Source organism: Camelus ferus, chromosome 23 (assembly GCF_009834535.1).
Source record: "Camelus ferus isolate YT-003-E chromosome 23, BCGSAC_Cfer_1.0, whole genome shotgun sequence".
NCBI classification, from domain to species: domain Eukaryota; kingdom Metazoa; phylum Chordata; class Mammalia; order Artiodactyla; family Camelidae; genus Camelus; species Camelus ferus.
Genome location: NC_045718.1, coordinates 9,765,167 through 9,792,285, shown reverse-complemented (window position 1 = coordinate 9,792,285; position 27,119 = coordinate 9,765,167). Strand labels below are relative to the sequence as shown.

The 27,119-nt window shown below is 41.3% G+C and overlaps 1 protein-coding gene across 4 annotated transcripts in view; it reads right to left on the bottom strand.

Moving 5' to 3' along the window:
- The window catches only part of CRB1 (crumbs cell polarity complex component 1), a 130,767-nt gene extending 103,947 nt beyond the window's left edge, over nucleotides 1–26,820 (bottom strand). For all 4 annotated transcript variants that reach the window (XM_032466796.1, XM_032466799.1, XM_032466797.1 and 1 more), the window contains exon 1: nucleotides 26,697–26,820. In XM_032466796.1, coding sequence (XP_032322687.1) covers nucleotides 26,697–26,766 — 70 coding nt within the window. In that variant the 5' untranslated portion in view covers nucleotides 26,767–26,820. The remainder of the gene's footprint in view (nucleotides 1–26,696) is intronic.
- Between the last annotated feature and the right edge of the window lie 299 nt (nucleotides 26,821–27,119).

The following is a 27,119-nucleotide window of genomic DNA, read 5'->3' as shown; positions in this document are numbered from 1 at the left end:
AGCAGCTGAATTGTCCCGCATACACGAAATTTTGAAATTCACATCCTCTCATGGAGGGTTTTGGGGTGTGTTAGAAGATGAGATACAAAATTGTCTCTGAATATACGGCCTAACTGAACCTAATACTGGAATGAACACTAAACCTTGGCTGTTGACTGCTTTATCGCAATCACTGTGGACGCTCTACAAAGAAAAGCACGGAAAAATGAAAATATAAAAATAAAATAAAACATCAACTGTTGAAAGTCTACTTTGGTAGCAAGCAGTTCAGTTGTTTCACAGGTATTACTTCTAACCCTCACAGCAGTGCCACATTACTGCGCACATCTTAGAGACGACGGATTAAGCCCCACCGCGAGGAAGTAGATGTTATAAAGTTTCCAGATTTTCAGTTTTCTGAAAGATTCTCTGTTCTGGAGACACATTTTTGAAATTCTAATTGGAATGATAACCTGCCGGAAAGCAATAATTCTATGATTCTTTTCCAAATTCACCGGATACATTCATGTGTATAGATTTTCCCTGAACATACACACATTATGACCACAGCACCATTATTTTCTTTTTTTATTCTTATTTTTTAAATTGAAGTGTAGGTCTATTTACAGTGTTAGTTTCAGGTGTACAGCAAAGCAATTCAGTTATAGATATACATACATACATACACACACACACACACATATTTTCAGTTTGTTTTCTGTTATAGCTCATTACAAGAAATTGAATATAGTTCCCTGCGCTATAAAGCAGGTCCTTGTTGTTTATCTATTTTATATACAGCAGTGTGTATCTGTTCATCTGAAACCCCTAATCTATCCCTGCCCCCCAGCCCTGTTATTTTCTTAATCGTGTATATTGAGAAGCTTTACAATTTGGCAACTCAATCGTACCAGTTCACAAAACACTGTCTTTTCCATGTGGATTCATCTAATACATCATGCTCTTATTTTTATTTCCTTTCTCACAATATTGCTTATGAATACAATAGTGGCTAACAGGATAGGCCTGTAATTTTTTAAATTACAAAATGAAGCGTTTGCTCTTATGATACGAGACTGTACATCAATGACTGTCAGGAGACAGTAGCACGCACACCTCGGGGAATCTGCAAGGACAAGCCTCTCCCCTCTCAACGGCAGAAGGCGAAGGGGGAAGAACTTAAAGTTATGACGGAATATAAAGAACGCTCCTATAATTAAAAACAAGTATATAGACTTGAAGTTTGTATGAAGTGCCCTAGAAAATGAATGAAAAGCTAAATCCACAGCAAATCCCTGAGGTGGGACAGGAAACAGCTCATTCACAAAGCCTCAGAAATCGGAACAAGAATTCGCCTTATGGACAGAAACACTGGAAGCTAGAGGACATTCGAACCATGCCTCAAAATTCTTGAAAGGAAATGATCCCCGAATTAGAATTCTGTGCCCAGCTAAACTAGCAATCATCCCCGAAGGGAGAAGAAAAATATTTTCAGGGATGCAGGGATTAAAATTTTCAGCTTTCATCCTCATTTTTCAGGCAGATATTTCAAAATATGCAGTCCGTGGAAATGAGAGTGTAAAGCAAGAAAGAGAGCATGGAGTCCAGGGTACAGGGGATCTAGCAAAGGAAAGGAGCGAGCAATGTTACTGACAATTGCTCCCTGGATGGCAGGTGTGTTACCAGTGGGTACAGAGATTAACCAGTCCTGAGAGCAGAAAACGTGGGGCCCCAGGAAGGTTGCGTAGTAAGGAAAATGCATGGAGTGTCATGTAAGAGAAGTGATGGAAAATTAAACAGAACAGTTGGGGAATAAAAAACCTCTCACTGGCATTACTTCTAGGGAAAATTGTAAGTTGTACAGGAAGGAGATGGAATCATAGTGTTACGGAAACGACAGGCCAGCCAAGAAACAAGCACCACTCGGAGGGTTGGAGTACTCAGATGTATTACGCCGGCGGGCTCAGAGGGGCTTCTGCTCCGAAGCTCTGAGCACCTCCAAGACATGCACATGAGGTTTTACAGGGTTAAGTACAAGCTTGGGGTATTCGGCCAATAGGCATGGAACAGCTTTAGCAGCATCATTATCACAAAAGTGGAGGCAGGGAGGCAGCAAACCAACATTCCAAAGCCAGATATATATCTTTGAAAATCCAGCTGGCTAGCAAAAAAACATGAACAGCAAACCAATACTAATTAACCTAGATTTACAAGTTAGTCCAGCAGAACTCAGATCAGTATTCCGATACTTAGATTTGTGAGTTATCTTGTTAGCCCAGCCCAGCCTCTCCTTCACATTCCTAGACTTGTGAGTTATCTTGTTAGACCAGCCCGGTTTTTCCTTCACAATAGCACACTACGGAGCTGAAGGAAATTCTCTATAATAGCAATAATAGTAATAAAGTGATGCTTTCAGGTGGAGCTGAGGGAGTGAGTGTGTGGGTGCCCGTGTGTGACTGAGAACTGTGGGAAAGCTCAGTCCATGTGTACTGCAGGAGAATTCCAAACAATTATGCCAGTATCTAAAACTGAAAAAAGAAACCTAGCCTATGATTTAGAAATAGAGAAATAAAAACTGTAAGAAATATTTAGAAGAGTTTTAAATAGTTGCATCTTGGGGGGGGGGTGCAGGCTGGGAGTGGGGAGCTGGAATGGGATGGTAATAAGGGTATGACTCTTTCCCTCATAACCCTAAGTGACTTTTAAAGGATTACTGAATAAATGTCATAAAAATAATTTTCAAAGCAGAATAGGTAGATGTATACTTTAGTCACACACACACCTCCATCACTTTGTTGACATGTACACTCTGAATTACGTTTTCAGTGCTGGTCCTGGACAAGATGATCTATCAAGCACATCCTTTTCCTGGGTCTTCGGGGTGGATGATGTCATTGGCACTGTTGGTACCGTTTGCTGCCTGGGTTTATGGGTGTGTCCACAGGTGAGATGCTAACGGGCCTTCTTGGAAACACAGCCTGTGACAAGGCATCATTAACTGATGCTTCAGCTGACTGTACTAAACAAGCAAAGACATTTGCCTGCCAAGAAGAAACTCATGGCGGGGAGGGTATAGCTCAGTGGTAGAGTGTGTGGTTCAATCTCCAGCGCCTCCATTAAAAATGAATTTTAAAAAAACTAATTACTTCCCTCGCCTAAATAAATAAACCACAAATAAAAAATAAATTTAAAAAATTAAAAAAGAAATCATATTTTTCAAACATATAATGGAGCTGTGATTTACGCCTTATTAAAAATAACTAATTAAGGAGCCAACTAAGGAAATAAAAGCAGAATATGCACAGACCAGTGAGGGAGTGTCATGAAGTAAGGGTTATGATTATTCCAGTTCTGAGCACCTACACTGAGAAGAAATCTGTCCTGTACACATTACTACATCGTAACCTAGTACACTGTGTGCACCCTCAGTGAACGATAAAGTAATTTGCATAAGGATAATAGCTTTAGAAAAGACATACATGGACACACACAAAAAGTAATTTCAAGTCCTTGCAGGATTACTTAAAATTATAGTTGAAATCTAGTTCCCAGAGAAATGACCACAGATAATTTCGTTTCTGGCTTTCCCACGAGCCTTAGATACAGGATAAAAACTGTACTGGTTGTGACGTGTAAATTGATATTTTCAGACCAGTTCATCTAGGCTGCCAAACTGTTTTCCTGCAGTAAAGTCTGCCATCTACTGGATGTTACAAGAAGTTCTAGAACAGTGGGTTTCAGACTTTTTTTTTTTTTCTTTTCTTTTTTTTCCTTAAAGGCAGCAGAACTCCTCCAAGGAAAATGTCACGAGTAACCCCAACACACAAAACCGGGATGTGGGCCAGCCCAGGCTGCAGAAAGGGAGACCCCGCGGCCCAGCCGCTCAGCCTCCTGGCCTTCCTGGAGACGTCTGCAGAGAGCCCAGGGGAAAATAAAATATCTCACACAGCGGCTGCAAGTGATTCTTTTTGTCTTTGCTCTTTTAGTATAGCTAGTGATAAAAATATGTGTGTATATTTTAATATAAATATACATTATATATAAATGTAAATATATAATGTGTATATATATTTGCTGAGAAGTAAAAACTAATTTGACCAGTTTTAAAGGCGTTGAGCACACAGTGTAGTAGTTATTGTGTATAGATGTGTGTGTATGTGTATTTTCTTATAATTTGATCTACTTGGAAAACAGCCATATTAGTCATTTAGCTTAGGTATAAAGGAGGAATATATTTATTTCAGAGTAGTGAAACACTACAAGGTGACTTCCGGGAAAAAGCATTTCAATACCTCAGAGATTATTACAAAGAGTATGTACTCTTTTGTCCTTCATGGTTTTAATGTGCTCATCTTTGAAACAGGCAGGTAATTCTCTGATTTAAAAACCGTCAGTCAAGAATCTGGAAGCTCCAGCAAAGGGTTTTTTTTTTTTTTTTTGCTACCAGTATTTTTGGCAACGTTTGGACTGGTTAACCACAGGACATTTGCCAGAGAGAGACAAGGAACAGAGTCCGCGAAGTAAGACGCACCCTATCAAGGCCGGCTTTGCCAGCTCAGCCTCAGTTTCCTCAGCTGCAAAGGAGGATAGAGCAGCAGAATCCACGTCTTCGGGTTTTCATGTGGATTAAGTCACCAGATCTAAATGCTTGGCAGACACAAGGCAAGTGCTCAATAAACGTTAGCTCTTACTGTTATAAGATGCTTAGAGAGAGTCTGGAGTTCTTAGCAGGAAAGTTACTGGATTAATAAGAAATACAGCAATAACAATAATAACCAAAAAAAGTACCACTTACTAACACATTTTCACTGCAGGAATTTTATTTAGGAAACACATACTAATATAGAGTCTAATGCCAAAGACACGCTTCCATCAAGTACCTGGACTTGCCCAGGATCAAACCAAGGTGACCATTGTTTCAATTTAGAAAAAATCTGAGGTTCATTTTTCACACGAATATATTTACAATCTCACTATAAATGCTGAACACCATTTAAATGTTTTGGCTCGGAGAAGTATCACATGAAGTGAGAGTTGTGATCGGGCTAGAGAAGCCCGGAGGACCTGCTGTTTCTGTGTGTTCCCAGAGCACGCCCAGCAAACGCTCAGCGAATGCTCTGTGGGTGCTAATCGTCAAAGCCAGGATCCTGACCTCAAAGACGCCCCCTGCTGTGTAAACTTTGCATGAGTGTATGTACCCGTGCGTGTTTGTAGGGGTAACGACTGACCCCTTTTTTAAATTTTGCCTTCTCGTCACTGCTACTTTTAGTCTTTTCCTAGGATTTGCTAACCTAATTCCCCCCGCGTCACTCACTCTCTAGTCCTTATTTTTACTGATATTAACGTCAAGAATGAAACCTGCCAGCAGAAGGGAGGCGGGTTGATCGATGGCTATTGCTCGTATCTGGGTTAAATTAGCAATTTTACATACTCCTCACATTTAAGCAGATCAGACACGCATGTATTCCCACCTCCTGCCAACACAGCGTTTTAAGCTCATTGCCCCAGGCAGGTATTTTACTGTTTTTCCCTCAAAATACTGAGATGTGGGTGGGGACCTGGGAAGGCTGCTTCCTCCGATGGGAGAGAGGATACGCTGGCTGCGGGACAGGGCAATTTTTTAAACATGCAAAGGCATAGGTTTTTTTTAAATTTAATTCTATTTTTAACATACATTTAACCTAATTTCACCCAAATAAAAATGGGAGATGAATAGAGGAACAGGGAGCACACAGTTTGATATTCCCAGCAGCATTTACTGAGTGGTTTCTGAAACTCTTCCGTATAAAAACCTTTTCCTGTAGAAGAACAAGGAGAAGACGGGCTGCCTTCCTTTGTACCTGTGTTTTGCTTTCATTAAAACAACTACCAAGTCTACTGTTTTATACAGAACTTTGGTTTACGTCCTTGATACGTTAAAAAGTTAACATAAATTTCTATATTTCATTAAACTACATCTCAAAAGCCACTATTGATTTCTATAAATTGGAACAGCCATTGACTTTAAAAAAGAGGGTTTAATTCAGCTGTCGAAGAAAAAAAATTTTTTTACTCAAGATATATTGTCTCTTCCGTTCAGAAATTTGGAAAATCAGATGGCCCTTGACAGTTTGGTGAAGCACATAACAATTTCAATCATGGTTTGGATTTCAAACAGCAAATATTTGGGATGTGCAGGTTTCAAATCACCCATGATGAGTTGTTTTTAGAATGAAACAGAGGTTACACACAGCGCTACTGCAGATAGAGGAGAAATTTCCAGATCGGAGAATTTCACTGCATTAGAGGAAAGGGGCTGGCTGAATTTTCCTGAGGCTGGCTTTCTGCAGAGAGTGACGTTTAATTCCAGGGTTGGGCCCGGCAGGGGAGGGAGGGGCACATCTTCATTCAGGAAGTAGCCAGAATGGCTTGCACGTGGTAGGTAATCAATAGAAATTTGATGAATAATGAATGAGTGAGCAAGAAAACCTGAATTCTCATTTAAGCCTCGCTGTGAAGTTCTTACTCTCACCTCTTTTGATAAAACCAAGCAGAGCAAATCAGCGGGCAAATCACTTACTTTGATGTGCAGTCTGATGGGTCTGCACGAACAGTTAGACGCAGTAAACGGGCTCTTTAAGACCATTTCTTTCCTCTGCCTCCCCGTGGCCTCTAAAAAACTAGGCATTCTCTCTCTTACACGTAGCTATTCCTGTAGATGTGATTTTTAAATTCTAAATTGAGGCCAGTTTAGTGTAATGGCCAGAGGACAATTTCACGGTAAGACAGACAGAGGTTTACGTTTTAGTTCTGCTATTTCCCACATCCGTGGTTTCAGCAAAATCAGCGTCACGGAGCCTGTTTCCTCATCTCTAAGGGAGCTGACATGTACACACAGGGCTTCCGAGCAGGGACTTGAGCCTGGGTCCGCATCCTGGCTCTGCCACTCACTGACGCCAAGAGCTTTATTAAGTTACCACCTCTGGGCCTTAGTTGTCATTTCTGTAAAAATGATTCCTACCTCATAGGTTTATTGCGGATATTAAATTAGCTAATGTGCATAAAATGTCCAACAATGCTTGGAACAGAGAGAGCACTGTCAGCCAATTTGTGCTATTATCCTCATAGTAACAAACATAAAGTTCCTTATTAAAAATTTGGAATAAAATAATTCTCCAGTCAATATTATTTTTATTCCAAAAATTGTATTGACTAAATATAAAGTAATTACTTAGTCATTCCTTCAATGCAGGGTCCAAAGCATGTACGTCTTGGTCCCCTTCTACTAACCAGCAAAGCACCTTGGCATAGTGGTGCTTGGTAACCACATTTTTAATAAATGAATCAATCCAAGGAAAATGAGACTTTACCACACTGGAAAGAGTTATTCGTTTTGTGTTCTAGGAAGTACAAGTTCACTGTCATCACACACTCCTGAGAATCTTTCCTCCTGAGCCAGGCAGGAGCCCAGCATCGCCGACTCCGTACTTGACTCACATGCAAACTCTGAAACACAACTTCCCTGCTGCAGCTGAGAAGATTGTGCCAAAGCTCCCTGGTGTCACCTGCATCTCACCTCCTCTGCCGGGAGTCTACAGACTTACTGGGAAACTTTCCCACAAGGGTATTTTAAATCCCCTGTGCACGGCTGCCATCTTGCTGGGTGCTCTTATATATAATTTTCCATCGTTAACACTGTCACAGGTGAAATCAGGGCCCTGCTTCTCCAAAGCTTTCTTTGCTCTCCAAGCTTCCCCAACAGAAGCCTCTGGGTCCTCCTGAGCACCAGTCTGGATGGGATCAGGTCTCCATCAGGAGGGCTGGGTAATGGACCACGGACATCCTGCCTCTGGCTGCAGTTACACACACTCACCCCAGAGAAAGTGCCCTGCCCTTTGTCATCCTTAGAACATGACTAAATAATGCAAATCATGAAGGTCATTTTTACTGAATGTCAATCATTGAAAATTTCAATGAGGGTCTAATTATGTTCCTTTGACATTAAATTCATTTAAAGCTAATCAGGCCTGGACGCTCTGACCTTATTACAATCCATGTACACGTTAATAAGGACAGGCTTTTAAATGACCCTTTTTATTTAATGGGATACTTAATGTTTTACTAACTCCTTTGAGCAAATTGAAGTTCTCAGAGTAAAGCTAAAAATGTTCTAAATGAAGAGAAAGAAGTGTTTTTCCCCACTCCATAAAGCCATCATTTTTTAACTGATCAACAGACATAATTTCAATATTAATTATAAAACCATTGTGCAGAATAATTTAGCTACACACATTTTTGTTCTAAAAAAGCACCTGAAAGTTGTAATATTTTCCATTGGATTGTTATCAGATTTTAAGTAATTGTACACAATTAAGATTGAAGAAAAAAATTAACAAAATTGGCAAAATAAGTGAAAACAGCCCTTCAAACTCTAGCCTGTTTCACCATACACCAAAATAGTATGGACAATATGAGAATGAGAAAAATTAGAATAATCTAATTTTCTAATTTTTGTTATTCATATTATTAAAATGCCTCCAATCTATTGGTCCCAGGAAAAAATGTCTCAAGTCTTTCCTATAGAAAAGTATGGGGTAGGAGGTATTATATCCAGTTTATACGTAGAAACTGAGGTTCAGAGATGTTAAATAAATTCCCCAAAGTTACGCAGCTAATATGTGGTAGATGAGGATGCCAAGAAGACTTCAAAACATTTGTTTGAAAAAAAAAATCCAAATAAAAAAGAATATAGATTCGCACAGGGAACTATACTCAATGTCTTGTAATAATTAACCTTCAATGAAAAAGAATATGAAAATGAATATATGTATGTACATGCATGACTGGGACACTGTGCTGCACACCAGAAACAGACACATTGTAACTCACTGTACATCGATAAATTTTTTTTAATTAAAAAAAAGCATGACAGGCAAAAAATTAAAAAAGGAATATAGAATCATAAAAAAGAAGCACTTAAGAAGTATCTAGATAAGCACTCTCCAAACTTTATCATTCAGATGAACCACGAGGGTCTCGGGGAAACTGCTGATTCTCTGACTCAGCAGTTCTGGGGTGAGGCCTGAGAGCCAGCATTTCTCATAAGCTGCAGGGGTCCTGATGCTGCGTGTCCGTGGACGACACTTCAAACAGTGAGCACTTCTACCCGCCTCATCTAACAGAGGTACAATATGCAACATGTAGGTAATGTTAGGTCTTCCAGTGAAAAGTGCAATTAAAAATTAAATTAAGAATTATAAATAAACAGGCAAAATTAACTTTAATAATATACTTCATTTAACCAAATATAACTAATTATCATTTCAAATGTGTAATGAGGGTTAAAAACTAATGAGATATTTACATCTTTTTTCATACCAAGTCTGAAATCCTACGTGCGTTTTACACTTACAGCACATCTCAGCTCTAGCTAGCCGCATGTTAAGTGCTCAAAGTCACGCTACGGTGACTAGTGGCTACTATATTGGACGAGGCAGATCTCAACAGTTTCCTCATGTTTTGTACAGGAAACTAATGTCTAGAATAATAATGTGGAGTTGTAAGACCTGAGTCCTCTAGTATTTAAATTATCTTCTTTTATGACATGATTACAGTAGTAGGCATGAATAAAGATCTTTCAAGGTACTTTCTAACAGTTTATTAATTACTATGTATATTCAAATCCTGCACATCCTTAGAAACCTCCGGTTTTCTCTGAATCTTCTCCAGATCTCTGCATTCATTTTGATCTCCTGGCCTGAGCAGCCACAGAACTGACCCTTGTTAAGACAACAACACACTTATCTGTGTGTTTCCTAAAGTGTTCTCTGTTTCCCATATGGAGACTTGTCTTTACAACTAGCAAAAGAACTCCTTTTTTTTAAACTGAAGTACAGTTACAATGTGTCAATTTCTGGCGTACAGCACAGTGTCCCAGTCATGCATATACATACATATATTCATCTTCATATTCTTTTTCATTAAAGGTTACTACAAGCTACTGAATATAGTTCCCTGTGCTATACAGAAGAAATTTGTGGGGTTTTTAAAATCTGTTTTTACATATAGTGGCAAACATTTGCAAATCTCAAACTAAAAAAAAAAGGGGGACACTAATGAACTCATCTACAAAACAGATGAACCCTTTAAGTTCAGTAACTGTCACAAGCATTTCTTTGGATGTCCATGTACATGCTCTGTGTTCTCAGTTCCTGTCACTCTTGGAACGCTAGCTCCCGAATGGGCAATAACAGGGGCTGACTGAGTGCTTTGCTGATCACTTGGTTTCCCCCTAGAGACCCGTGCTCCGCTCAATTTAAGGCTCACTACACTTGAAGAGAGAGAGGATGGCTTGCTTCTGTTTGGCCACTCTAAGTGGGGAACCAGATCTGGGGAAAACCCAGGTTACTGTGGTTACTAGATAGCTTGGAAACCATCGTGAATAGATTTCATTTTCTTTTCATCCAGCCAAAAGCCCCAGGGCACTGAGCACAGCAAGTACAAGGCTGTGGTGCCTTCAGTCTGGGTAAGATTTTGAAGCGTGTATAGCCCTGCACATGCTGTTCTGAGAGGGCCCTGGTGCACACAGACATGCCTCTCTGCACGGCCCGGGACACCCGGGGAGAATGGATCTCCTCCGTCCCCCAGGAACCATGTGGCACATTCTACCCCAGAAGCTATGGCAAGTATATACATAATGAATTCTGCGCCTTCATTCCCGAGCACAAAACACCAGGGAAAGGAGGGTACCGCTGCGCTGTTGGAACACTCAGAGGGCGACGTGTGGTTGCTGACATCCTTAGAGTGTTGCAAGACAATATCTCATATTTGGAGTTGGTAGCTTAACTGAACAGAAGATAATAAAAGCACAAGGACAATTCTATTGTAGAAAATGCCTAGAAGCGAACTCTCACGTGGACGTAAGACGTGGTACCTTAGATGAAATCACCCCGGCTCAAATATGCCCAGAATCATCTCTTTTAGGAAAACACGGCTACGTCTTTGCACTTAAAACATTGGGAGGAGAGGTTAAGTGGGGAAAGAAGAAGGACGAATTCAAGCAAATAATTCATGACTTTCAAATCAATAAACAAGTAAATTAACAGCCTGCTTAACAATAAAGAGTGTTTTTACTGGATATGATACTTGAGTTTTTAAAATAAATCCCATGTATTTTTCATCATCGTGTATGCCTCCTGTATCCAGCATAGAGCAGATGATCAATAATTCATAGCTGAGCTGCACCAAGCAAACTCAGCCCCTCTCCCTGAGTGTAACGTCGTGTGACTGCATTCAGGCTTTCCGTATTTCTTTCTCTTGGCGGTGTCTGCCGCCCACCGCCATCGCTTCCTGTATCAAATCCCAGGCACACACTCTCACCGGTCTTTCACTTAGAAGGGGCCCCTGGATGACACTTACATGTGAAACGGGAGCCTTTATTTTCTTCGATGTCATTTTTGATCATGCTTAAACAATACATTTCAATAAACTTCCTTTTACAATACCTGGTAAGTTGTAAGTCAGATAGAAACCGTGCCTAACTCGGAGCACCCTGAAGGGCGTAACGAAGGGTGAGAGTCCAGCCCCCCTCGGGAGGGCAGGAAGACCACTTGTCAGCGAGCCCAGCAGGTGTAACCACAGCGCGACTGAGGTGTCACTAACACACGGCTTTCTGGTGCGCGAGGGGAGAGCTGGGGGATGCTGCGCTGAGGGAAACTCGCTGCTTCCCACATCTGGGGGCAAAACACTGAAAGAAGCAGCTTTACAGACTATCTTGACTTCACGATGCAGAAATAGAATAAGGACGCTATCAATTATTTTCTGAAAGGGAGGAGCTAAGACCCTATCGGTTAAAGCCAGGTCTCTACAGAACAATTAAATGTTTTATCTTTATAAAATAAAAGCAGTATTTTAAAGGGTCCCATCAAGTATGCCAACTAATATGTATCCTCCAGAAGCATGCTAACCCCGTGGCACAAAAGGGGTTGAGAGACCCTTAACGGACCTATTTACCTCGGGTCTATTTCTAAAGCACCCTATCATGTTGTTATAGAAACTGCTGCAGCTGACAATCTCCCATCTCGATTATTGCTATAGTAACCACCAAACGACGAGACGCTGGCTTTTCATCCATTTGCCGTCGCTGCCCCACCCCTCTCTGAGATAGTTTTGCTTTTAAATGCTCCCATGTCGCTGGAAACAAAGAAGAAAAAAAAGTAAATAAATTTAGTTAGTGGGAAAGAATAAAAAGGCAGAGAGAATGAGAAAGAGAGAGAAAGAGAGGAAAACGGGGGAACGCGACAAGCAATAAAGAGATCCTAGGTATTTTAGTTTTACTTTGTAGAGAAAAGAAATACAATCAGAAAACCAAACTATCTTTTCAATTGGTGACCAAATCTCTTTATTTCCATCTGTTCAGACTCAAAGTGACTAATAAAAAGTTAGATGTAAAATATTGCTATTCTATTTTTAAAACCGCCATTGGACACTTTAGAGAATTTCCCAATAGGACCTATGCCCTTGCCTGGTGCTGTCTCACCCAGTTTAAGTCAAATTAAATATAAAAGGTAATTTTCTTATAATAGTTTCTTATAAGAGATTATTAGGTTCTAATACAGCATTGTATTTAAGTCATGCTATAATAACCATAATCTAATTCATCTCCTTCCCCACAAGCTTGCAATCATTTTTAAAATTCTCATATGGTATTAAAGTTTGGCACTGTTTTGTGTGAAAAAAAAAAAAAGGCCTACATACATTAAACCAAACAGAATTACTTCTCTCCTTTATCATACCTCAGACTTAATCGTTTCATATTGAATTGTCCTGTCTGTTAGTAAATAGCAAATTTGTTGGTTGGATTTACGATTTTTTTAGTTTCAAAATTCCAACAGACAAACACATCAAAACTGACTTTGAAATAACTCGAAATCAGATTTTTTGGAAACAAGAACTCCTGTGCTGAGAAGATGATGCAAGGATGAGAATGGCAAAAACATTTAGAACCTTCTGTCACCCTGGAGAAGATCTCAGAAATATCGCGGGCTGCTCCTGAGACCAAAAGCTGCAGCAGTGATGTAGAGGGGAGAAAAGGGTGCTGCCAAAGCAAAGATTAAGATGCAAACACACGAAGTCGGGGGAAGCATCACGCACTGTTCCCAGACTCGGCTCACTGCTGCTAACCTCAGCTCACCGCTACACTCAGCCTCCAGAATGTCTACTACAAAGCACAGTTGTTATCTGCTAAATGTTTTATTTGCAAATGGATAATTTAGATTATTCAAAGGAGTGTTGGCCGTTTTCAGAAAACCAGAATATACCCCAAACACAAAAAATGCACCTAATTAACCTCTCAAATAAGAGCAAGTTACTTCCTACAAACTGAACAACTCAGCTCATGGCACCTGAAGGTTATTCTTAATTAAATACATTGTTTAGAAAAGTCTAAGCAAATATATGGAAGTTGATTCAAAGGCTTCTCTGCTTCAGCTGGTTGCTCTGTTTGGATATTTGTATTCATGAAGTTTAATTCCACTTTTAGACAGTCTATGTGAACAGGAAAATTAAATTTTGTTTATGATACTTTTCTCCGCCCATGTGGAGTTTTGTTACCCTCAGCACTTTGTGTTACCCATCTGTTTATTTTAGCTTTGTTCAGGCTTAGAGCTGAAAGAAGGAAATTCTCTGAAACTGTGTCTTTGGCAGAACAGTGTTGAGATTTATAGTCAACTCCAGGCTCTTCCCAAAGTGGTTACAATATAATAATTGACAGTATGGTTGTGCCAAATAGTGCAAATACTTAGTACCACTGTGTGTGTGTGTGTGTGTGTGTGTGTGTGTGACTAGTTTGGTTAATTTGATTGGGTCAGTTAGGTACCAAATGCTTTTCCGGGACTACTCCAACCAGCCGGAAAGATCACTCTCACTGTGAACACAGGTCTTCCTTTTCTAGTCTTGAATCCCACTCCTCTTACACCTTACATCAATTTGTTTTTTTCTGTTTAGCAAGCTCCTTCTGAGTGTCTAATGGTTTTAAAGGACAGCTGCTTTTCACCAATGCCCACTTCTGCCCAAGACAGAGCAGCTGGCACAATGCTGGGACACTTGTCCTCCTGGTGTAAACACTACAAATGTAAAAACGTATGGGGTAACTCTTTTCAGGCACCGAACACAGTTATCACAGAACTGTGATTTGTGTCAGCAGTGAAATAAAGATGCCCATGGTCTTCTGGGCTTTATGCTTGGAACGACTTGAATGGGGAGAGGAATACAGTCAGAGGTGCAGCGACGTTTCTGAGCTCAGGAGGATGAGCTCAAAGTCGCAGGCTGCAGAAGCAGTTACAGTTCGCAGGTCAGAGCACTGGCCCAAAAGATTCATCATTCATCATGGGTTTTGGGGAAGCTTCTCAGAGGTCATCTGCTGAGAGACCTAGAGAAATGAAAATACCAAAAAATAACCACTGGAGTTCTAGCCCAGTCAGAGTGGGCAGACTTCACTGAACATCTCGGGCACTGAGAAACCAGAAAGGACTCGCTTTAGGAGTAAGGACCACACCACTGAAGAAGGAAGATGCCATAAGCTCAAAACCAAAATAGAGCTACTCAAACAAAAAATAAAATAAAACCAAGATTTATAAGGAAAAATCTTTGCCTGCCAGAACAAAATTTCAAAGCCTTTAAAGAAAGCTCACATAATCAAGAAGCCCTAGAATCATCACCTGAATTTCCAGGATGTAATCTGTCCTATGAGGCACTTTAGAATCCAATACTCGTATCACAATTAAGAGCTAAATCTTATTCTCCCAGTTTTACAAAGAAACACACCAAGCATTGTCACTAGCATCCTACTAAAAATAACCACGAGCAACAATAGATAACTTTTATTGAGACTAAACTGTTTGCCAGGACACTTCTTAGCACTTTACATAAATTAGCACCTTGGATAATTAGATTGGCTTCGCAGGAATTTTATGATGCAGGACTGATAGTTAACCCCCATCACAGAACAGCATTTACGTTAACTTGCTCAAGATGACGTAGCTAAGTAGGTGGAGTTAAGGCAGGGTGGGCTGAGCCTGACCCAGCCCCGGGCTCTTGCCTGCTGCACCAGAATGCTCTGTGACCATCAGATGCATGAGTAACCCGTTATCCACTAGTGCAAGTCAGCCACCCCCCAGTGACAGCTGATGGGCATTTCTGTTCATTGTTTTGAATTTTAAAATAATTTAAATAAAAAAAGTCAGCATTTATTCAGCACCAACTGTGGTCTGGGTGTGGGGATTAACGTCACCCTCCTGCCGGCTCCTCTCCATCCTTGCCTGGGAGTTCCTGCCATGTTCCCTAACGACGTTCGTGTGGATTTCTCTCTCCTCCTTTAGACTCAAGACCTCAGCAGCTGGAACCATAGCTTCTCTCCCTTTGCATCCCCAGGGCCTCGCGTGCTGTCTGGCACACGTTATTTTGTTAATAAACATCCATTAAACTAACTGAGGCACACATGTGAAAAACCCTTTAATCCTGTCATTCTTGTAAAACAGCTTTCTATTATCCTCATTCGCAGTTGTGAAAACGGGTGGCTGGGGAAATAACTTGCTGAAGGTTTCTGCTACTTGGAAACAGCTCTGAAGCTCGAACCCGGCCATCCTGCCTGTGGATCTAAAGCGTTCACTCCTTCTCAGCAATCCTGGCACTTAGTGAGTTCTACAAAGACTTGCGTGAAATATTGTAGGTAAAGTGCGAGACAAATAAAATGTGCTTAATAGATGTCCGTTATTATGGTACTGGCCTCCAGGCAGCACATGGATTCAAAAGAAATTTGAATGGAACAAATAAAGGTAAGTAGGCCTCCATTTTACATCTAAGAGTTAGCTTCACGGTTATGGGAGAAAGAAGGTCATCAGGCTACACAAATCCAGTTTCTTTTTTAGCACGCTGCCAAGGGCACAGCTGACAACGTGATGTGACTGGCAGATGGAATGTTCTGTTTGGTTGTGCTGGCTGCCCCCATCTGCCCTGCGTGAGAAGGGAGCTTCGTTGCCAGGCAAAATGAGAGGATGGCAGGGAAGCCCGGGCAAGCCTTCCCTCTACTTGACTTGGGTGTTTAGGTCATTACTTTCTGTGCCATTTTCCTTGTGGTGCAAGTACATTTTCAGCAATGGACCGATTTCTCTTCCTTCTTTGATCCTTGTCCCTTGAGACTCCTGTGCCCAAGTCCTGCTTGAAGCACAGAATAATTCCCGAAGGTCAAACACACATTAAATTGGAGTCTTAGAAGAAGTGGGCAGCAAGCTATTTGAAGCAATTATGGCTGAAAAAAATTCCAGGTATGATGAAAAATATCCACACAGATGATATGGAAATAGGGAGGGCAGTTACATTAAAAAGAGCAGAAAAGAAGTGCTAAGCAGATAGTCTTATGCAGAATCAGGCTTGTCAAAATACAGTTGACCATGAGCAATGCAGGAGTGAGGGGTGCTGACCCCTGCACACTTGAAAATCTGCAGGTAAGTTATCGTTGGCCCTCCTTATCTGTGGTTTCACATCTGCAGATTCAATAAACTGCAGATCGTGCAGTGCTGCAGTACTACTGAAAAAATTCATGTATAAGTGGATCCATGCAGTTCAAACCCATGTTCGAGGATCCATGTGTACTATTCACATAAAGTGCTATCCACGACAGCCAAGAGGTTGAAAAAAAAAACCCAATATCTGTCAGTGCATGAATGGATAACCAAGTGTGTTTTATTTAGAAAACAGAATATTCTTCAGCCTTTAAAAGGAGGGAAATCCTGTCACATGCTACAATATAGATGACCTTGAGAACATCATGCTAAGTGAAGTAAGCCTGTTGCAAATGTTACACACTGAATGAGTCCACCTGTAAGAGGTAACTGGCCACACCCATGGGAAGAGAAAGTAGCATGTTGGTTCTCGGGGACTGGGATGCGGGGCGTTGCTATTTAGTAGGTATAGTTGCAGCTTTGCAAGATAGAAGTCCCAGAGATCTGTTTTACAGCAACGTGAATATACTTAACACTGCCGAACTGTGCCCTTAAAATGGTTAGGATGGCAGATTTGGTTTTACCACAATAAAAAAAGGTGTGTGTACAAAATTCACTTAACACTTACAGCAACCCTGTGAGGGGAGACGTTATCAAACCACTTCAAAGGTGTGGAAATGAGGTCCAGCGAAATCAAGTGATTTGTCTGCAGTTATCCCCCAAAGAATAAATAAATAAGATTTTGGAGATTTATTACATCCCAAACAAGGACTATGAGCATAAAAGGGTCAGGGGTAGTGGGTTGCTTCTGCTTTTGACATTGAGTCCCTCAGTATGAACACACCTGCATCTCCTCGTGCTCCTCTGAGCCTGGAGAAACACCAAGTTCATGCAAACTTTGAAGATACATGAAGGAGAGTTGCAGCCAACCTGCACACGATGTGGGTGGGAATGAGATGCAACCCTTTGTGTTGTAAACTGCTAAGGAGTTGAGTCTGTTTGTTGCAACATAACCTGATGAAGGCTGGCTCATACAGGGCAAGATAACTAAAAATACTCTTTACTTGTCCAAATCTGTGATCCCATTACTTAGAATAGTCACAGAACCATCAGCTATCGAGCTCAAAGGAGCTGGATGATTACATAATCTGACACCCTCATTCCACAATGGAGAAATTAGAGGGCTTAAAGGATGCGTAACTAACAGTGGGCCAGGGCCCAAATCTGAATGCTCTGACTCTACTTATTTTATAACTGATGCTGAACATAGATATTTGTTCTTCAACTACATTAAAAGGAAGGATCACTAAAATTAACAGGCAGAGATGAAATCAGAATAATGAATTACCTGCATGAAAAAGTGCTTGCTGCTGACTCAGCTGCTATTCCCAATCGTGATGCTTGATTTGCTAAGAGCTACTTCCATTCTCTCTCCTTGTGCTCAAAACTGCAAATCTGAGCCCAGCTGATCAAACCAAGCAGCACTTGTCACACACACTTGTTCTCTGTGCGAAGCAAACGGAACTGCAGGGAGACTGAACCGTGAACCCAGCCTCATTAGCACTCCGCTCTCACTAATTTGCCTCAAGTGGACTTATTTTAAGGATCAAAAAATTTTGGATTCAGAGAAAAGAATCATTCATTTGGGAATGATCAGGACAATTATGTGAAGAACCAAAAAGACCACAGCAAGGTCAATCTAGGTCACACAGGAGCCGGGCTTCCCTCTGCAGGTTCTAGTCCCTGCGGTAAGAGAGCAGGGGAAACTGTAAACGGTTTTAATTTGGAAAAGTTTTTTCGGTGGGGTGGGGGGAGTAATTAGGTTTTTCTTATTTATTTATCTTTAATGGAGGTACTGGGAATTGAACCCAGGACCTTGTGCATGCTAGGCATGCACTCTACCACTGAGCTATACCCTCCCCCCTTAATTTGGAAAAGTTTTAAAGGTGAAATGGATATTTAGTTACCTAGGACTAATTTTTTTTTCCCAAAAAACACAACATAACAAAACAAAACCTGATTTGCAGTGCTTGCCAATTCTGTGATGCAGTTACTTCCACCATTGCTCATTGAAGCTACCAGCAGTTTAATAACTGGCTTGAAAAATTCCTCAGTGTTTTCCTTTTGGTTTTTGTGAGCTGGTGTGAGACCTAGAACCTGACAGCCCTGGGTTCAAATCTCAGTTGTAACACCTTGTAGCGGTGTTTTAAGTACATCATGCAAACTATCTTGCTTTTAGGTGTCTTAATTGGCTTAATGATAGTTACTTTGTAGGATTCGAAATCCGGAGACTAAACCCCCGAGGCCTCTCCTGCTTTGTTCTTTGTCACTTCTTCCAGCAGTGCTGGGAGTCTTGTGGCACCGCAGATGCTCGGGGCACCCTCCTGCCTCCGGACTGGCTGCCGCTATTCTCTTTGCCAAAGTGGTTTCCACCCAGACATCCTGGTGGCTCACCTGCGCTCTGTCTCTCATCCTTTGCTTTTCCCTGAAGCACCTGTTGCCATCGCAATGCGATCGCACATTGTGCTTATGTACCTGTTTCCTGTCTGTCTCACCCCCTTAAAATATAAACTTCACAACAGCAAGGATTGTGGGCCCCTTGTTCACTCCTGTGTCCTCAGAGTAGCAGCAAACACGGAGACTCAATAAATAAAGGGGCAGATGAAGAAATGACTGAATAAACGGTAAAGCTTCAATGTTTATTAACTGCCCCTATCTTGAGGACAGGGACAACTAATCTCACCTTGATTTCCCTCTAGACCCAGTACACTTTCTCCTCCAGCCAAAACATTTCAGCCCCAAATAGCCAAGCTCACTCCTGCCAGGTACTTCCAGTCTTTTCTCATTTTTTTGGTCCTATACTGTTATTATTGTAAGTACACTGGCTTGACTTTTCCTTGTAATAGCACTTTACTGAGAACAAAGAGAAATCTAGGGGATACATGACAACCTACATAACATGTTGCTGTAAAACTCTGGAGAAGTCGTTGCTTTTTATTAAATTGGGGAGGAAACTCTAGAAGATTGATAAAAGGTTTTAACAATCTCAACCAATAGGATCGAGTTCTAGATGACTGAATACCTTCCTTCCTCAGATTTCACTACTGTGGAAAAACGTAACAGGAAAATAAAAATGGCATTATATTAATAAATATTACATGGACAACAAAGTAATTTACAATCAGTGTTTTGAGTTGATAATGAAAGACATAGAATCTTTGGGTGCCCCAAGTAGTGAATGTAATTTGTGAAAAAAAAGTAGGGTAGAGTACTGGACTCTCATTTAGGGATGAGGGCTACGTCAACTGCTTCGAGAAAATATGAAAACACATTTATACCCTGGCCTAGCACTATTCTCTATACTAATTAGGACCCTCATTTAATTTCATAAGGCAAATCTATGTAGGAGGAAATTTCTGAGCATTTAATCCAAAGCAGAAGGTGTAACAGTGTAAAAGGTGGGGACAGTGAAAAGAAAGAGGAAAAATAAGAAAAAAAATGGGCATATTGTACTGAGTGCTTACCAAGTTAAAAAAAATCCTTTTATAATTCAATTTCACACAAAGTTAATTGTGCCCAATAAAAGTGATATTAATCAACAAGTTTCATCATATATCAGAATTTTATTCATGATAGATATTATGGGTTGAACTGTGTCTCCCAAGAAGATATGCTGAAGTCCTCACTCCTGGTCCCTGGTCCCTGTTTCTGTCATCTGTAAACAGGGTCTTTGTAGATGTAATCAAGTTAAGATGTTGTCATTAGGATGGACCCCAATTCAGTATAACTAATGTCCTTTTCAAAAGAAGAGAAGAGATCCAGACAGACGAAGAGGGACCACTATGTAATCACAGAGGCAGGGCTTGGGGTGACGTAGCTGCAAGCCAGGAACTCCAGGGACTGAAGACCACCATCATGGTGGTGATGCTAGGAAAGGGCAAATATGGAGTCTGGCCAGGGTCCCAGAGGGAGTGTGCTCTGCTGACACCTCAGTTTCAGACTTCCAGCCTCCAGAGCTACAAGAGAATACATTTCTGTTGTTTGAGCCACCCAGTTTATGGCACTTGGTTACAGCTGCCTTAGGAAGCTAAACCATAGCTCCAAACTAGAAGCAACCAAGATGATCTTCAACAGATGAATGAATGAACAAACTGTGGTACATCTACACAATGGAATATTATTCAGCAGTAAAAAGAAATGAGCTATCAAGTCACAAGACATCATGGAGAGCATTTAAATGAATATTGCTACTTGAAAGAAGCTAGTCTGAAAAGGCTACATATTTTATGATTCCAGTTATATGGCATCCTGTAAAAGACAAAACTATAGAGACAATAAAATGGTCAGTGACTGCCCGGGGGTTGGGGTCAGAAAAAGAGGGTGAAAAAGGTCAACCACAGGGGACTTTTAAGGAAGTGAAACTACTCTGTATAATATTACAATGGAGCATTTGTCAAAACCAAGCAAAAACAATGAACTTCATTGTATGCAAATTTAAAAATAATCATGTCGGAGGTCAGGGCATCCCAGGAAAGAATGCTGATTGTGACATGACAAATGTATAAAACAATCACACAGAAGCAGGTGGGTGGTGCTGACTGAGTGGCCCTGGAAGCAAGCAGAGCGTTAAGACTAAAGACAGAAGGAAATGCACGTATGTAGTGCTCGCAAATAGAAAAGTTACCTCTACAGGATTATGGGCTAGGGATTTGACACTACTATACACTTCATATACTTTAAAATGACGGTCACTGAATTTAAACAATGAAGTAAATGGACGAGGCAGATAGCAGGTTTCTCACCGCTGGAGGGGAATTTACGGATAAGCAAGGGGAGGAAGCCAGAATGATCCATGTGGTAATGAAGTTAGAGGCGGCAACATAAACTCCTGGTTAGCGTAATACACATACCAATGTACACACAGATACACGTGTAGAAATGTGTATATACACACATACATTCCTGCACTCTGTCAGCTGAGACGGCCTGCAAGAAGTGACACCCCACTGGCACCAAGCACCCTTTACACTCAGATCTTGGTTTCTATTGCCATTCACCCGTGAAGAGGAACCAGGGCTCACCAGGGCAATGCCTGGTGGTGGGACTGGGGCAGGAAATAAACAAAACAAGCCTGGAACATCCTGCAGAGCCAGAATGTCAGGAAGTAAAGCACCTCACACTGAGAGGAAGGATGTTAAGAGGACAGGAAGCAAGTGAAGGAACTCCCTGTTGCCAAAGCTGGAACAACCCGAGTAACAAAATAGCGAAGCAGTGTTAGATGATAGCCCTGAGCACAGAACAGGTACCCATGACTCCACAGTGACAGAATTACTTGAATAAATTAATAAACGGAGGACAAAAGCATACTTCTCCCCTCCTCAGGTGTGGACTTCCTTCCTGAGAGCAGAACACAGAAGGGGGGAAGAAGCAAGCTGCAGAGGAGAAGCCTGACTGGCAGCAACTCCCGGGTGGCCGGGGTCGACACCGGAATTTACGAATCGCAGTGACTACCTATCCTCGATGAGGTATCGAGAGAAGGGCACTCGACCCCTGTCGTCTTCCCCCAGCGCCCCATCACTCCAGCCTTCCCATGAGAGAAACATCCCGCAAAGCCCTATGTCGGAGGATCCTGTAGAATACCTAAACAATGTCCCCCAGATCGTCAAGGTCATCAAAAACAAGGCGGGAGAAACCGCCACAGCCAAAAGCAGCCCAGGTGTACTCGACAACCAACCATGACACGGCACCCTGACAGCCAGTAAAAACCTCAGAAAATCTGAACAAACTACTGACTCAGTTAATCATAATGTATCGATACTGGTATGTTAATTGTGACAAATCTGCCATACTCGTGCACGATGTTACAAACAGGGGAGGCTGAGTGTGGGATTAGGGGACCCTCCTGCACCATTCTCTCAATTCTTCTCTGGCCCTAAAACTAATCTAAAATAGTGAAGTCTATTATTAAAAAGTAAAGTAATGGACGAGTTTAAAAATCATGCCAAAATGTCCATGAGGAAGGAGGATACTCAATCCTTCCTTATAGCAACTGCTGTAAAGTTCCCATCATCCTTTTACTCATTTAATAACTAGTCCTTGAGTGACCACCCCAAGCTAGGCAGTGCTACCCACTGACATAGGATACGTCAGTTAACAGAACACCCACGGTTCCCACAGCCGTGTCTCACAATCTCATAGCTAAAACATACATAAATCAACACAAAAATAATATTTTCAAATTTTGGTACACATTACAGAAAAGAAATGCAAATTGCAATGTAAGTATCTAGAGCGAAGCTGAATCTAACGTGAACAGAGACTGATGTGAGCGGGAAGAGTGATGCTCTCATTTTCATTTCCTAAAAGGAGAAAATTGGGCTTCTCGGAGATTTTCAGTAAATCAGCAGTAAAATTTCAAAGAGAACTAAAAACTCTGATTGTTCTTATCCACTCGGATTTCAAATTTTCATATTGTAATACCATGCGTTGTAATTTTTGAAAATCACCAAAGATGAAAAAAAGGAACGAAATTCTGAAAAATCTGATTCTCCTAAGATATGCATTAAAAAAATACAAGCCAAAATTAATTCCACTGTCTGACTCAGGAAACAGTGAGTAACCATCGTGAAGGAGAGACTTTTGCTGTAAGCTGCTGAGACCACTTTTATTTATGAAAAAGCAACCATATCCTTTTCTCACTCTGATAATTCTGTAGGCACTTCACAATATGTTGCTGCAAAGATGTGAATTGGCACGGTGAATATCAAAAGTTTCATATGTTTCTAGGCATGGAGAATTTTAAAGAAATTTTACTCCCTAACGGACACCATCAGCCTTCACTGACCTATTGAGCAAACTCAATTATTTCTTGATCATGGTATTAAGATTGAATAAATCTGACCATATTTTATCTTTATAGATTCTATTTGTTCTTTCTACTTTGGGTAAATTGAAAAGACAGTGTTCTTTAAAACAACCCTATTCAAATTCAGCTACATAATAATTGCTGATTGGCTCTGGAAGATTGGATAGTATCCCAAAGTCTATGAAGTTATTCAAAAAACCTTAATAATGGTTTTGTCAAACCACATTTCATTTACCTAGTATGAGCATCCTTTGAATATGGGTTAAAACAATTAATTTTAAATTAAACTAGTTGTGGAGTTTACATTGAAAATATTCAATTTACCTCCAAATGCATAAACAAACTCATAAAATATGTTTATAAATGAACTTTCTAATGCATAGTTGCTCTAACATAGTTTGTTTCAAGACTTTCACCACGGATTCATGTATCAAAGTCACAAAGAGAGTCATTAGAAGATGCTCTCATTTAGATCAGCTCCATGGACTGCATGGACCATCAGAAAGTCTCACTCCAATAAAATTCTCTCAATACAGCAAAAGTGAAATATTATAGTTCTTCTTGAACTATCAAAATTCAATTCATTCCATGAATTTGAACCAGTTGTGTAAAACCGTGGAACAGGTATGAAAACAATTGGGAGCATGTAATTGCAAAGTCACCGCAACGCCAGGTAAAGGGGAACGTCTCTTCTCTCAGGAAGTGGACGTGACTACCCCTTCCTGAGCTCTGCTCTGAGGTTCCTCATGTCACGTGTCCTCACCCAGAAGGAAGCAGAGCTGGAGGGCAGTGGCCAGTCAGCATAAACAGCGTGCCCCTGGCTGGCAGGCGAGCAAGGCACGGCTTGTATGAAGAACACAGAATGGAGTCGGGGGGGGACTCTTTTCTCTTAATTTAAAAGAATGTCTTCCAAAGTTCAAGAGGAAAAAAAATCACTGACTTATTATACTCATATGATCCAAATCACTGGACATTTCTGTGTGCTTTTACTATGTTCTGAGCATCCTGCAAGCCCCTTCGCATTGTCCTTTCAAGAGGATCAGTACATGGAGGCTAAGAGCGCAGAACCCAGAGTCAGACCTCTGGTCCTGGTCCCAGGTCCACCCTTCACTGCTGGATGGCTTCGGGCAGGCAAATGACCTCTCTGAGCCTCTGTTTCTTCAGCTACAAAATGGGGTTAATGACAAATTCTACCTGATGATAGGGCGGTCAGGTATGTGAAATGGAAACGACGCTTGTGAAGTTCATAGGCTTTACTTTCTCTCCTAAATAACCCCTTTGAAGAGAGAGAGAGAAATGTTCTATCTCATCATTCTAATGAGTCCTAGCATTATTATGTTCTCAATAAAGTTCTCGGGAAAGATGTATCGGGCAGTGCAGAACTTCCGATAACATGCATTTGAAAGCGAGAGCTTGTCAAAGCGCGTACTCAGAACTCACCCAGACATACTAGCTGTTTGGGGCTGGACTGGAGAGGCTGTGCCTCCCACAGACGCTCTAGCTCTGTGACACACACCTGCCTAACGACCTGAATCGGTGTCTTATTCTATAAAAGACACATGATTATAATCACATCTACCTCATGGGGGTGTTGTAAGAATTAAATGAAATATAGTTCATTTATATCAAATGTTTAACAATGTTAGCCACTTTTATTATTAGCTATTATTTTACTAATTTGGCTGGAACATGGGATTTATGTCATGAGTACTAAGAGGTGAGGGTGGAAAGAAGGCTGAGGTTGTGAAAGTTTTCAAGTCAGGTTTAAAAAAAAAAACCAGTCTAAGTGTTTCAACTAGGAAGGCAATATCATCACATCCTGCCAGCAAATCTAATAACACAGATAAAAGTCTGCCTGCTTAAAAATTAAACAAAACGGGACTTCAAAAAAATTTTTAACCAATAAAAATAACCGTGCTAGAGAATAAATCAGATAATTACAGAGTACTGGTTTAGAGTCTGTCAGTAAACTCACCCACTCAAAGAGAGAGAAAACAAATTATTTGTATGTAGTTATAGTTTCACAGTTATGAGACCCTTAAAAAGAGATGATACTTTGGAAGTTACGTATTCATCTCTTTAAACTCAAACTGCATCGAATGCTAGGTATTTTAACCCACGCTGCCTTGGAATTACAAAGCTCTTTGCTATAGAATGTCCTGTGAACCCACTTCTCCTTGCGGTTTGTGTGTCCTGTCATTTCTTACGCTCCACTTCACGCTCCTCACCCCGCCCCAGCCCAGCATAACTCTTCTGTGCCCCCCTTCCTCCTGCATGGGGCCCACTTGAAGCTTCAAGAAGGATGAGTAACTATTTTCGTAAAAACTCTTTTCAATAAATTCACTTCTGGGGAAAAAACCCTGAGTGAGTGTGTGTGTCCCAATGTTACTACTCATCTATTTGAAGTTTGATTGGTTTTCCTTTCCCTCTGCTTGCCTTCAGCTGCCTTAGCTACAGCATCTTCTCCTGCTTTGACCCAACCTCTAATACACGCTCAGCTGTGAACCGTACAAGTAACTGTCTCGCTGGTGCAGACACAGAAGGTGACCCAGATTACACAGTACCGTGCTAATGACAAGGCGTCCGGGTCAACAGCAGCTGCTCTACGCTTTGCCTTATTGGTATTCAGATTTGACAGACACAAATCACACGGCCTCTCTGACAGACGAACACACACCCTGCCTGTTTCCATTTCCAATGTGTTCATAAAACACCCAGCGGAGGCCCTCTGGTCTCCTCTGATTTTTCAGATTGCTGTTCATCTGACAAGATTACCCTAGAAACATTACTCTTGTTTTCATTTGGGGAAGTTTATGGACTATGATATCCCCACTTACAAAACAGAAGCACATACAATAGAAAGAAGCCCATTTCTCTCCGGCAAAAGAGATGCTTTGAACTATAATCCTTTGGGGAAAATTGAGACTCTGTTCCCTTGGTTATGAGAGCGAAAGCTGGAATACAAATTTCTTTAAAAGTGAAGATAAATGTGTAGTACAGGAAATAAAATGCAATATAGCTTATGACTAATCTCCTTTTAAAGGACATCAGTTATAAAGTGCCAGATCTATTTTGTAAAAGTATAAACACAACAAAATACTTCTCTATGTGGCCATTTCAGCCTCCTGCTCACCACTCAAAGGGCTGAAAAGGAACATTTTCTGTATCTAAACGCTTACTGGAAGTCACTGAATCAGCGAACTGCTCGCACTGACTGGTCCCCCTGATTTGTTGAACTTGCTCATGCCAAATTCTTTTCCCTTTTTTTTTTTAAGCTTTGTATTTTGTAGAACATGTAACACTACAAACTATGCCCACAAAATATTCACAAGTCAGGAAAAGTGCTAAAAGCGCAGTAAATGCAAAAGGCTTACTTCTGACGGAGGCGAGCAGGGCCAGACCCAGGTAGAGGACGAGAAGGCAGCGAGTGGCCCCAAGCGCCATGGTCTCACGGAGCGGACATGCCCCGGCGTGCCGCTGGCGCTCTGGTCCCAGGCGGCTCCCAAGCCCTGTGAGTCAGAAAGGAGCAGGTGCGCCGGAGCCCCGGGTGCCCCCCCCCCCCCGCCCCCTGCCGCCCCTCCCCTCCTGCAGGTCCGCGCGGGAAGCACGGGGAGGGGACGGGGACGTCTATTCCAAAAGCAGCTCTGCTTCTTAGCATCTTACTTACACAGGAGGATGGGGTGGCTTTTCAAACCCGGCGCAGATTTTTTTCCTGCTGGACTGGATTCATCCCCCCTCAGACCTTCCGTGATACTTTCCTTCCATGAACAATGCCTCCTCTAAAAGGCTTGCTTTAG